This window comes from Moschus berezovskii, chromosome 3 (assembly GCF_049115385.1).
Source record: "Moschus berezovskii isolate FMDL1 chromosome 3, NW_MosBer_1.0, whole genome shotgun sequence".
Taxonomy (NCBI): Eukaryota; Metazoa; Chordata; class Mammalia; order Artiodactyla; family Moschidae; genus Moschus; species Moschus berezovskii.
In genome coordinates this window covers 64,214,829-64,229,178 of record NC_142462.1, presented here as the reverse complement: position 1 = coordinate 64,229,178, position 14,350 = coordinate 64,214,829, and the positions used below count along the sequence as shown (strand labels likewise).

The 14,350-nt window shown below is 33.0% G+C and overlaps 1 protein-coding gene across 2 annotated transcripts in view; it reads right to left on the bottom strand.

The window, feature by feature from the left end:
• Window positions 1–703: 703 nt before the first annotated feature.
• Window positions 704–14,350, bottom strand: part of TMEM168 (transmembrane protein 168) — a 53,476-nt gene continuing 39,829 nt past the window's right edge. For both annotated transcript variants that reach the window (XM_055420847.2, XM_055420846.2), the window contains 3 exons: window positions 14,109–14,251; window positions 11,796–12,070; window positions 704–5,648 (listed from right to left, as the gene is read on the bottom strand). In XM_055420847.2, coding sequence (XP_055276822.2) covers window positions 5,101–5,648; window positions 11,796–12,070; window positions 14,109–14,251 — 966 coding nt within the window. In that variant the 3' untranslated portion in view covers window positions 704–5,100. The remainder of the gene's footprint in view (window positions 5,649–11,795; window positions 12,071–14,108; window positions 14,252–14,350) is intronic.

Here is a 14,350-nt window from a genome sequence, read left to right as displayed (position 1 = left end):
GGGAGGTGTGTCTGAGCAGCCCAGTACAACTCCACAAAGGCTTCAGCATCAGAGACTGCTGGAAAATTAAGGAAGAAGCTGAGAAATGGAGTTGGTATTAGCATAATTAATAACTGAAGGTCTTTACGTCGACTAATTGCCTATTTTCTCTATACTTATATTCTTACAGTGGTGATGGTGTAGTCACTAAGTTGTGTCCAACTCCTGTGATCCCATGGACTGGAGCCTGCCAGGCTCCTCTGTCCATGGGATTTCCCAGGCAAGAATAATGGATCTAGGTTACCATTTCCTTCTTCAGGGGATCTTTCTGGCCCAGGGATCGAACCCATGTCTCCTGCCTTGCAGGCAGGTTATTTATTGCTGAACCACCAGGAAAGTCCTATGTGCTTATAGGCAGGTGTTTACCCCCTTGACAAAATATGCAAACAGTTCTCCAAGGGCATGTAGGTATTTATACCTGAGTAAAACCTTGTTTTGGTATGTGGGAGCCCCACAGTATAAAATCTAGCTTAAAGCTCAGTTTGAGACGCAGTTTCTTAGCCAGCCATAGCTGTGTCATTTGCAGAGAGTTACTTAAGTTCATTTCCTCAGCTTCCTTTTATTCATAAAAGTATATCCATCATAAAAAGTGGTTGTGAGAATTTAATAAAATCATGTATACAGAGGTGCTTAGCACAGTGACTAGAACATAATAAACATTCAATAGATGATAGCCATTGATATTTTTATTGTTACTGATGAATTAGTTGTTTTATGTGGAAAGGGGCAAAAGAAACCAGAGGTTAGGTTTTAGAAAAAATATAGCAGTATCTCTTCTAATTAGGTAGGAGAGAAATATTTGAGAATGGGTATGAATGCATGTGGATGTATAACAGATTACAAGTCAAAATCCCCACCCCACTTTCCTCACCAATACCTAATTGTGTAGAACAAGAAATCAATATGCATTAGGATTCCAAAGAACCTAAAATACCTATTTTAAAATTGCATTAAGATGGTACCCACCTGAAATTCCATCAGTATTCAAACAAGATTATTTATTTAGAGAAAATCCACTGTGTTGTTTGCATTTCCAAGACATGACAAAGGACTTTTTAAAAATATTCTGTATAGAATACCATTAACATTGAAAATTGTGCCCAAAGAACCTAGTGCAAGATTAAAACTGCTTTCAAGTCTTGTGATTTATACTAAGAATTAATCAAATATTGCTCAGTATGTTGGTATGCTTTAATATAAAAATATTTTTAATTCACATGGAGTAAACATTGCATATGCCATGTTCCTCACTTACCCTGCCACACCGATTTAAAATTGATCAAGAGTTCTAGGTCCAGGCCAAACAGCAACAACAAAAGTTTACTAAACTTGTCCACTTGCTCTTAATTAAGTTCACAGTTTAAAAAAAATAATATTGTGAGGTCATCACACAAGATGACTGGCCAATTCAATTTTTTAAATCAATCAAAAGGGTTTTTTACATATTAATATTAAAAAAGATTTGCAATCAGTCTATAGTATTCAGTTTTGAATCAGCTATGGTCTAAGTAATAGTTTCTAAAAAACATAAATTTTATCAACAGAATTGCTGCTCAAAATAATTGCTGGTTAAATTTCATTCTTTCATACTTTATTACCTATGTGTTGCAACTAGTGCGGATATGCCAACGAGGAGATGATTTTAGTTTTCTTAGCTTGTCATGAAACTGCTTATGTTCAGAGGCCCATTTTTTTCTTTTTTATTCTGATTTTACAATCTAGTAGTTACTGATAGGCACAGGCAAATGCTTTCTTTGTTCATCATTCTAATAATTTCCATTTGTGATAAATCTACAATCTGTCTATATGTTTCTAATGGGATATCAATGAAAGATTCAATTATACTGGAGGACATGATGAAAAGGGACTCAACCTTGAAAGAGCTACTTTTTGGTGATAATCAAGTATGTTTTCCATCAAACCTATCTTAAAGTTTTTCCTTCACTAATCTTGATCCTTATCGCTCTTTAACTACACATGCGATATTTGTTTTCCTTTCACTGATGCTGTAATTGTCTTTGATAATTGTTAACAATGAGACCCACTTAAGGTAGGACTGTTAAGAAAATGTAAAATTTACAATTAGATTATTCCAATTTCTCCTTAGGAATCTAAATTCACTCAGTTAAAATTATTTTAAAAATATCTCCTATAATAAGCAAGGCACTCTTCTGGGTAACTCTATGAGAAATATCAAGATGTGTAAGTCTTTGCTTGAAAAGAGATGACAGTCTAGTATCTTTCAATATAGATGTTAAAAAGTGCTCACAGATTTAACTCCTTTGAGCATTTACTATCAAATATACTTAATCGCATGCTTAAAATTAAGCCATTTTCTTCTGACATATATAATATTAACACATCACCTGTGGAAAGGTAATGTAGAACACTGCCTTGAAAGAGATTAGGCTCTAAATGCGAAAAAAATACCTATAAAAAATGTGGTACCCCAAACAGTAAACATATTTAAGCCAAAATTTACAAACGAAATGTACAGTTACAAATAGACTTTAATGAAGATTCTAGTTCAAAAAAATTCTACCCACCAATGCATTAAATATAAATGCATTTTAATTAGCAATGTAGCTTTTAAAAAGTGTATAACTTATGAAAACACTGTTCATAAAAATTGTTTCCTGAAAAAGGTCTTTTCTCTAGAATTTCATATTAAGAGGGAGATAGAAAGCTATACAAAAAAAGACAAATCCAAATGTCCCAGAAGAGTTTAGTCAGAGCAAATTAAAACAAAATTTTGAATGAAATAATAGTTTTTTTTTTTAAAAAAAGATGTTTTTAGACATTTTTTTTTTGGTGGTTTTTAACAAGGTACTACACAAGGAAACAAGTCAACAGTATGTTGAAAAACATCTCCATGTTATCTATTTCTTTTAGTGGCATGGTAAAATTTTGCCCTTTCATAATTTCTATCACTTTAAATAACTCCTTCCTAAACATACGATGTATAAAACAGAGGCCATAAGAAAATTAGTCTCATTGTCACATCTGTTTTTGAATCCTTAGGTAAAAGTAAGCAATTATCTTTCCTGTAATATTCCTTCTCCAAACTGTCACTTTGTTTCACCAAAGTTAGTAAGTAGGCTCAAATCACATTTTTAGCCCAGACCTTTTCCAGCTGTACTTTATAGAAAATATATATCAAAGTATTAGCTTTGTGGCTGTAAAAATGTCTGCTACCTTTTGAATGTGATTTTTAGTAAAATCTTAGTTTCACTTTATAAAGAATGCAGGATATACTTTTATATTTGGCTTTCTCAGAGTAAAGGGATATGCTTTAGTTAAAGCTCACTTGCTCAACACTGGCTCGGAATTTAAAAGATGGTTTTACTTAACGTTGATTAAACTTTTGTAGCTGTAAGCTCATAATTTTAACACTTGGCTTGTCTGCTACGCTATTTCTTAGTAGTGAAACACTATACTATTTCATTTGGATGATGTTGATATAAATATGTAACCAAATATTAGAAAATTTCAAATTGACCTACTAACCATAAACTCTAATAATATTTGCATACTTTTTGACTATCCCTTTTAATATACTAAAATATTCAATAACTACTGTTTGCAAATTATGTGAAAAATTAATTTCTGACAAAATTTTATTCATAGCATTAGGAAAATCATACTCAAAACACAGAAATAATCAGACTATATAACAACGCTGCATAGATAGTGGTATACAAGTTCCCTGACGCTAAGTGACTTCTTCCTAACTAGAACTGCTATTTTCAAGTCACAGGTAGAAAATGGTAGAGGCATTATTTCTTCTCTCTGAGGCTGGAAAAAATGGCTTATGTGGTGAGAAATTACACCATTTAAACAGCAAAGATTAGAGTATCCTCCAGTTTAAATCTATTCCCTTCATGTTATTTCTCAGAGATGAAAACTTAGAATGTTAGGATTATTAGAAAGGAATAGGAGGTAAATTACCTTTTAGGAGATAGCCCGATCCATGCCTGCTTTAATTAGATAAAACACTGAAGTTTTAAAAATTACAACCACACCATTATGCTTAACTAAAATTGCCAGTATGAATACTTTTTTACATAATACATTACAGGTATACAAGAAAAAAAAAAAAAATGACCCTGTTTCCAATCCTTTGACCTCAAGTAGAAAAAAGTGTTACCACTAATGGGGATCTGAAAAACTGTTTTCATGACAGAGCACTAACTCTACAGACATCAAAATCATTTCTCAATACTGAAAATAGCCTAAATCAATGACAAATAGCTACATTTCTTTCATAAAATTACATTTTGAAAGGGAAGACATTTGGAAGGAATTTGTAGCTGAAAACATTTTTATTAAGAAAACATTGTCACCCTGAGAAAGACTCTTAAAATTGCCAGTGCTTTCAGAGGCTCCCAGCAAGGCATGAAGGAGCAAGTTGTAGGCTCTAACTTCTTACAGTTACCTATATCAAGAATGTTCACTAAACAGTGATTTGGGCTTCTCTGCGATACTGGTAACAGGTCATAGCCAAGTGTCTAAATGTGACGGACGATAAGCAAATTTTACATATTCATTTTAAGCAGACTTCTTTCTTTTCCCTTTTCTGAGAGTGAGTCTGAAATTCTTCAAATGGTTTTGGACTCAAACCTATTGTTCACAAAAATAATCTTCTGTAAGCAAATTGGTAGTTTTCTTATAACAGTAAACAAATTGTCTGGTTTACATTCTCTAATCTATGCCTAGAAAATAAGGCATTGATAATTCTTCACTGGCCACTGCAGAGCAGAGACAAGTCTTCTTTCTAATCAGAGGCATATGCAAAGATTCCTCAAAGTGCATTGTTATTATTTTTTAACATCTCTTATGCATTGACAAAGTCAACAATTTGACTGCCTATGTACTTTTAGTATAAAATGCTTACTCACAACTCCTTACACATACCATAATTACTTGAGAAAAGACAAAATAAGATCAGCTACAGAAGTAGCAAGATATTTTTTACAAATAAAAATACAATATACAAAAAATGGCAAGTTAGTGATAAGCAGTAGAATAAACTCTCAATAATATTCCACTTTGGGTTCCAAATTAAGATTTGACGAGTTTGAAGCCTTGTCCTGTATCCAGCACAGCAGGAAGAAACCAACTCATTTTTAATCTTTTCAAGCACCTAAAACAAGTCTTGCAGATCCAAAAAAGATTCAGACCACACAGCCAATTTGCCAAATGCACTAGTGGATATGTTATACGAGGAAAGTATAGCATCCAGTGCTTGGCCACATCGCTTCCTGTTGGCAGGTGTAGTGTGTAGTCACTCCACCGTTTTGACACACCATATACTGCTTTCACCGTGCGTCCCTTTTCAGTCCAGCAGATGTTATTGGTGGTGTTGCAGTTATACTCTACCCAGTCTTTGGTGAAGTCACCCAGCTGAGGTGGGTCAGCTTCTTCGATATCTATTGTCTTTGTCATCTCTGCTCCTTGCACTGCAATATACTGGTCGTTGATTTTTCTTACTTCTTTCACCCAAGGAGTTGAATTCTCACTGTCTAATATGATAATAAGTCGGGAACAGAAGGAACCATTCTTTTCTCGCCACCATTCTAAAAGTGTGTCAAGGCGTAGTATGTCGCCACCTGTGAACAAAAGAAAGTTCAGTAGAGCAAGAATGTAAGTGTCTTACTAACAACACTCTTTTGTCTTGAGTGTATTGTCTTAAAGGTTTTAAAGTTAAATATATAAGAAAAAAAGAGTGCCTTCTTTTCAAAGTATCTTTTCAGAAGAATTTTCAGAAACAGAAAATAGATTTTCAATTTCAAGTAAAAACCAAACTAAAAAAACTAAAAAATCCAATCATCCTGTTTTTTACAATAAAGAGATATGCTATGATAAAATAAAATTATTTTATAAAGGTAAATTTGGTAAAAAGAAATTATATAGCAAAGCTAATATTCTACATTGGGCAGCAAATTATGACTTGTGGTCATATCTAGCCTGCCGCTAGTTTTGCATGGCCTGGGAGGTAAGAACTGATTTTACATTTTTAAATGGTGTAAAAAAAATTTTTAAGAGAAGTTTGTGATGTAAAAATTACAGGAAATTTAAATTTCATGTTTCTATAAATGTCTATGACCACTTTTATTCTACAAAAAGCTAAGTATAGTTGCAAGAGGGATTTTATGGCCTACCAAGTCAAAAATACTTGATCCTTACAGAAAAAGTTTGCTTACCCCTCTTCTACATCCCTGATAAACTGTTAACTTATGCTCATATGTGGGTACCTACTAGATAAAAAACACTCTTCTTCCTAGTAACAAGAGTTTGGAATTGGTTTATTTTTAAATCAGTTTTATACCCCAAAACAACAAAGGATTAAAAAAAACATATACCAGAAATGTCTAAGGTAAAAATATTTCTGACCTAGAAAGCTGTTTTACAGCTACTCATTATACATTTTGTTCATATTGTATGGGTTTTTTTGCATTAAAATTTTAAATATACTGTATTAAAATTTGATCATTTAATTTTTAGTACTCCACTAAATTTTGTGCCCCAGGCATCTGCCATTCTCACCTCACTCTAGTTCTGGCTCTGTCTCAAATGGTACACTAATCCAATCCTTCCAATTCTAGGAATTTATCCTAAGAAAGGGCAGGGATGTGGACAAAAATCACATATAAAGATCATCTTCTCACTGCTACCTCAGATAGTGTAAAATCTGAAACAACCGAGGGAGCGGAAATAATTATAAGCTTATGAGAGAGTTTTATCATAAATCATAAAGAAATTTTAATGACAAAATATCTATGATATTAAGAGAAAAAGCATGACATAAAAGTGTATCTACAAAAATAATAGCAATAGTTACTGTCTGGGTATTTGTATTTCAGGTGGTTTTTGTTATACTTTTCTGTATCTTCCAAAATTTTTACACTGTTATTTTTATAATTAGAAGAAAGTTTTAACATGTTACAGTTTACTAATACAAGCTCCAACAACCTAGCTCCAGAATAGGTATTTCTACCAAGAGCAACCATCTTCTTTGCTAAACTATCAAAATGACAATACTGGAGAGACAGAAAATCTTTTAGAATTTGGATTCTATCAATAATATGATCCATAAAAACAAAGCATATATCACATCCTTTATGAATAATAAATATTCTTTTATTCACCAGACTGTGACTATGCAAAATTTATTTTTCACGTATTACTAATATATTGCTTCACAGAGACCTCTATAAGGTACCTTTTTAAAAGGATCAAGCTCACTTTTTATTATTTCCACTTTTATTAAACTTCTCTGGAGAGGACAACATAGATTTTAAGAGTTATTATACAAATTCCATCTTCCATAAAACACTGTCTAACTTGCCTTCTACAACTATTTCAATAAATATTCTGTAGGACATGCTACACTAATTCTTATACACATGCTCTTTAGATATTAGCAAGAAATTTAAAGCAGCATTAAAGCCCTTTATACTAATTCTCTTGTTTTGCTCTGCTTTCTCCTATGAAGAGGTTCTATGTCAAATTTGGCTTTTGGCCCAGATGTAAAGTACTTACATTTATCTCAGTAACATTTATCTGATGCTGTTCAAGTAATTGAAACTGTTATTAAAGACTTTATCTGTGATAAACTGCTTCATAGGTTAAATAGATTGTTTAATTTGTCTCTCTTGTAGTTACCAAATTGTTTTCTACCCTCAAGCAAAGAGGCAAAGATCCCAGGTTCCACATTATGAAGTCCTGTAAGTGTAAGAAGACTACATATTCTAAGAAGTACTGTGAGTAAAGATATGGTTTAAGGCGCACACACAGATTTTTTCTCACAGTGAGTTCTGGACCTACTCTTAACCTCAAGTGAAATCGAATCTTGATGCTTCCAAAGGTTTTAAGAAAAAAAAAGTTTTAAAACTATTTATTAATAAATTTTCAGACTTAGCATGCACACAGAGTTTAGAGTGTTTTGTTACTTAGACTAGAATGGAAAGCATCTTCCACAGAGCAGAGGTATTCAATAACATTTCTGAGAAAGAATCAACATCTGGGGCTGTTTCAGGCAGGCCAAGGGAAGGAACTGATTGAAAACAGGATTCATTCTCTGGGCCTGGTTTAACCTGCAAGTGAGCCAGGTGCTTCAGGCCAGCGGGGAGTACATGGTTGCTGAATTATGAGGCAAAGCCTAGCCCTCTTGGGGAAAGTCTCTTGTCAACCTATGCTTTCTCCATTGTTTTGTTCTACTTTTACAATAAAGCGTCTCACAGAGAAAATTATACATACAGGAACAAGTCTTCTTGGCTAATAGAATTCTGTAATGGTCTACTTATGCCATCTTTATAATGTTTTTTACTGTATAACATAGGAGAAGGTAAACTACTAGACATTTATTTACCTAAACTATAACCCTACTTTAAAATGTCTTCATAAATTCTCAACTTACAGTGAAGAAAAACATAAGAACACTGACATTTATGCTACTGCTATTCATCTTGGTGTCTATTACATTTTCTAAGAAAAAACGACTATAAATATCAGTATATTTGAACACCTAGAATTTATTTCTAAAGCCATCTTTTAAAAAATATTTGAGATAAATTTTTAAGAGTTAAAAATACAAACTTTGGGGAAAATGTTTATATTAAATAATAAATACTTCATGTAAACATTAAGCTTGCTTTAAAAATTATTAGACCTAGAGACTGTCATACAGGGTGAAATAAGTCAGAAAAACAAACTGTGTATTAATGCATGTATGTGGAATCCAGGAAAATGCTATGGATAAATTTATTTGCAAAGAAGAAATACAAACATAAACATAGAGGAAAAAAATGTATGGATACCAAGGGGGGACTGGGATTGACATATCAACACTACTGTGCATAAAGCAGATAACTAATGAGAACCAACTGTATGCTGAGGAAACTCTACTCAGTGCTCTGTGGTGACCTAAATGGGAAGCGAAATGAAAGTCACACAGTTGTGTCTGACTCTTTGTGACCCCATAGACTATACAGTCCATGGAATTCTCCAGGTCAGGGTACTGGAATGGGTATCCCTTCTCCAGGAGATCTTCCCAACCCAGGGATCGAACCCAGGTCTCCTACATTGCAGGAGGATTCTTTACCAGCTGAGCCACTAGGGAAGCCCAACCTAAATGGAAAGGAAATCCAAAAGAGAGGGGATAGAGGTATACATATAACTGATCTACTTTGCTGTACAGCAGAAACTAGCAACACGGTAAGGCAACTATACTCCAATAAAAAAAAATGTACACACAGATAATCAAATATAAGCACAGTGCCAGAGAACAGTATGGATTAGATTCTTTTTCTTCAGTGGAATTCTTTAAGTATTAACCAATTTAACCTTTGGAAATGAAGTATTTGTCTTGTAATGGAAAAGCTGCATTTCACTGTGAAGCTATGATTTGTCCCTGGCTGCTTTATTCTTCACTAAAGCATTCTCTAAGCTTTGAATGTTTAGTATTTAGCATATAAAAAGAAACAATATTTCAAAAAGTCTAGACATAGCAATGATCTCAAAGCCCATACCAGGATATGGTTTGCTTGGACTTGTTCGGGATAAGCTTGTCAGTTAGCATGCTCTCCCCACTGCCTCTCAGCCTTCCTGTTTCAACCTGACACTCCAACCTACACATCTGACATCACCAATAATGAAAAATTTTCCAGGTTAAGTCTAAGATAATAGCCACCACTGCTGATCTAATATCAATCATTTTTGTTATTGTTCCAATGAAACATGTTTGATATTTATGTAGAGGACAGTATGCTTTACTAACTATTCAAAAGTCAAGCCACTGGGTAGAATTCATTATTTCTCTTTACTACAATCACATGCTTAGGAAAAAACTATAATTCATGCAGTAATTAAATGAAATAGAAATTAAAAAAATGAAATTACTTTCTTATAAAAAATAATGAAGGATATATGCATGGCCACCAAAATTATGCCCCTCCCTTTGCATTTGAGTTATTATACGCATTTCAGTAGTAGTTTTCAAATAATCAATCCCCGCTTTTAGGTTTGAATATATTTCTGTCAAAACGTTTGAATTGACTAAAACTTTTTCTCTTGGGCTCTGAAGTACACAGAATGCTGTACTTTACCTCAATTTGAAATAGCTGTAAATGTTAAAAAGTTATTTTATATGTTGTGTTATTAAAAAGTCACAAGTTGAGTAAATGATTTTATAACCTTATGCTGAAGAAATTTTAAGTTGACTAGTTTCTTTCATATTACAGTATTTCAAAAATGGATGAACCATGCTAACAAAAGTATCTTCTGAACCAGAACATGCCATTTCTGTGCCTTTGTGGTTTTTACCTTTGGCAGCAATGTAGTACAGTGGTGGGGAGGGGGGATTTTAGGCATCAGGCAAATCTGGACTTGAATCGTGGTTCCATCACTTAGTAACAGTATGACCATAGGTAAGTTATGTAACCACTTTCAGCTTTCATTTCATCCTTTGAAAAATAGAGGTGACAGTATCTCAGAGAATTTCAAGTGAAGATTAAATTTAATAATGTGCATAAAGTACCAAGCATAGAAGCTATGCTTCAAACATGCTCAGTAAGTATTGAGGCTTAGTGGCTCAGATGGTATCTGCCTGCAATGCAGGAGACCTGGGTTCGATCTCTTATTAGTTTGACTTTACTCCTTCTAGACAGTCATTGAATTATTCAGTATTTGTTAGACCAAAAAATTACAAAAATCTATTTATAATAAAACCCTGGAAACCAATCTGGCACTAAATTAGTGAGACCATGATGGTCTGAAATCATGTCTACTTTAACCTTGAGTTTATTTCGTTTCTTCTGTAATTCTTGTATTGGCCCTCTATCTCTGTCCTTCCATAATACTTCTCTTTATATTTTTCTGTGAATCTTTTCCTACTTATATTTTATGACTATTTTATTGTGTTCACAGTGTAAAACATCTAAGAAATTTTTAGAAATAAAACGTATAATTAAGTCTAAATGAATTATTCCTAATCTAAAATAAGAAAATTACCCGTTTTGTCGATTCAGTCAATGATTTTATCCATCTATCTACTACTTAAGGATCTCCTACTATTTGCCAGACTCTCTTCCAGCACTAAGCAAGTTCTCACACAAAGCCTTCGATTTACAGTCTCCTCTCTAGTTGGGAAGACCAACAAACAAATTTACACCTAAATCTCATTTCTCCCTTAGCAAGGAGGTTTAATATTACCCCTTCTATTTTCAGATGAGAGAACTGAAATGGAGAGAGTAATATGCTTCAAACAGCAGTGCTGGGGCAAATTAGGAGAGCGCTAAGGTCTCCTGACCTAAACACCACTCCAAGCACATCATATCACCTGCTGCTTAAAATTGTGGTGCGCTTTCTAACAAATAAAATTGAACATGTGAAGAACTATTGAAATCAGCATCTATAATCTTAAAGACTTAGAAGTATTAGTCAAATAAGTTAATCAGCTTCTGAAAAATGTAACTATTTAATAATTCTGAAAATAGTTTAAAGGGAAACTAATTATAAGTCTCACATCAAGCAGTCAGATTTTTTTTTTCTTCCAATCAACACAAATTTTCGAAACCTTTAGAGATCACTAAAATTATGCTAAACAAGTATGCCAGAGAAAAGGTAAACAAAACAGTCATATGTATACTTGGTAAAGTAGAAAATTGAGAATTTGGAAACCCTGTTTCAGTGTAAAGGACAGATTTCCACAAACATGTGTATCTTCACAATAGTGAAATTGCCAGAGGTGGACTTACCTGCAAGAGCCCACTCTCCTGTACCATGGGTGTGTCCACTGTAATATAAAACATACGTATCATGCCTAGGCCCATCCACAGTTCGAAGTTCAAGGAAAGCTTTCAGTTTGGAATGTAGAGTATCAAAAGACAGTCCACTTGTAGAATAGTCACACCCATAGGTCTCAATCATGTGATACGCAAAAAATCTTTGGATAGCGTTGAGCATGCCAGTAGACCTCAAATTTAACTCCTGTACATGTTCTGGTGGAAGAAGCGTTGGCTGACCATCAGGACTGAAAAAGGAGAAAAAAACCATAATTTTGGTGTTCATGAAGTGTTCATTCTATGTCACATTCCTATTTTTCATTTATAATAATTATCTAAGACTCCTAAGTAATAACTAAATGGCATAATCTTTTTTTTAAAAAAACCCATCTTTTCTAAATTTTCCATAGTGCTAAGAATTACGCTTGGAAAATCAAAGCCTAGTTTCTAAAAATTATACCTCTTATCAATAAGATCTGGTGCTGTGACAACTGAGAGGGGTGGGATGGGGCCAGTCTATGGGAGGGAGGTTCTAGAGGAAAGGAATATATGTATACTGATGACTGATTCATAGTGTTATACAGCAGAAACCAACACAACGTTGTAAACCAATTATCCTCCACATAAAAAATAAATAAAACTGAAAGCTGGGAGGATATCTCCAAATGTGGATTGTACTACTCTTCATTCTTTTACCAAGAATTTGGCATCTTCTTACCAAATGAGATATTAAACGAGACTTTAAAAAGCAAGATTGTACTAATTTTACCCCCAAAATGTTTCAAGAACACTGGACTGGGGAACAATAATGAAAGTACTTTTTTTCTTGAGAAAAAACACAGTATGGAAACAGTATTTTAAATTAATTTCCATATTGAAAAATACTCTTTATAAAGTGTTCAAGTTTTACTAACTTGAAGTACACAAATGACAGAACAACTTACCTTTTAATAAATGACATTTTAAAACAATTATTATAATTTAGGTCCATTGCCTTATATTACTGAACACTAATTGAAGACAGGCTTGATCCTGGAATACTGTAAAATGGTACGTTGGTAAAGGTGATAAACCAATTCTTAAAACTAGCAGGATCAAATCAATATTCAGGGAGAAAAAAAATCATCACTCCCACCCAGAAACTGGATTTCTAAGTAGGAATTTTGAAAACTTTACATTTGCTTCATGTATTTATCCATACTATTCTGATAATTCTACAAAAGCTTTCATTAAAAAACAAAACATTTTGTCCCATATTTTAGCATTTAACAGCCACAAAACAGTAAGAGTAAACAATATGTAATCAAAAATTATAACAAAAATCTGTGTAAATTACTACTTTCACATATTCTTCCTAGAGAGTTGTCACATCTTACTTTATGGAATTTTTTGAAATATATTTCTTTTACTTCTCAGAAGAATCTTCACCTTATTTATCAAATCTTTAATATGGAGGAAAATATTTACTACAAATAGTCAACTTTGTGCTTTTATGTCTAATATTTAAAATCCAATAAAAACTTTATGTTCAGTTTTATCCCCCCTCTACCAAGGAAAATATGATGACTACTTTGTCAGCATAATTCATTACTGGCAAGGAACTTTTTTTTTTCCTATTTCAAAGGTACTTAAACTATAAAAGAAAAACTAAAATTTGGTAATGATTATAAATTGAAACAGATTAGCCACATATTGGAGTCAAAATTATTTTAATAAAACTGCCACGAGATATTTGATTTTATTGCGAATGTTTCTGAATTCCCGGTATGTGTACTACATTTTCAAATAGATAGTATTTTTACATTCATATTCTCACTACCTCTTCATGACATTCCTCTGTCTGCATTTTAAATTAAGACACTGAGGTTCAGAGAGGTTATGATTTGCCTAAAGGAACACAGAACTAGGATTTAGGATGCTCAGGTCCAGTGTATATCCTATTACACTTCACCATGCGGTTTCACATTTCCTTAAACAAGATATATTCCTCTCCTAAGAAAATGGAATAACTTCACAAAGAAAATCTACTCACATTTTTATGATTTTTAACTAAAACATACTCTAATCATGTTTACCAAAAACAAAACTTTAATTGAACCCTTAAGATTACTACTCAGAGTAGATAAAGGTTTTTAAACATTTGGGATAAATGAAAAAAATGCAAGAGTATTATATTTTCAGAATATTATAGCTTTGAAAAAATGAGCTATCATCTTATATTCATACAAATATTAGAAGAATGTTAAGATTCAAGGTGCTATGACTAATTACACTAGGTTACTGTACCTGCAAAAGTTGGTGGGAATCACAATAGCATATCCAACAGATGTTCCTCCTAAACAGCTACCCAATTCATGGAAGAGGCCATGAGCCATAGATTCCAAAGGCAAAACAATTAGAAACATGCTCAAGAAGATTCCATTTGTTGGCTAAAAAAAAATTAAAACAGTATGTTTACCATAGCATGTGTGATTAAACTTATGTATGTGCATATGCATATATATTTATAAATCCATATTTATTCATTT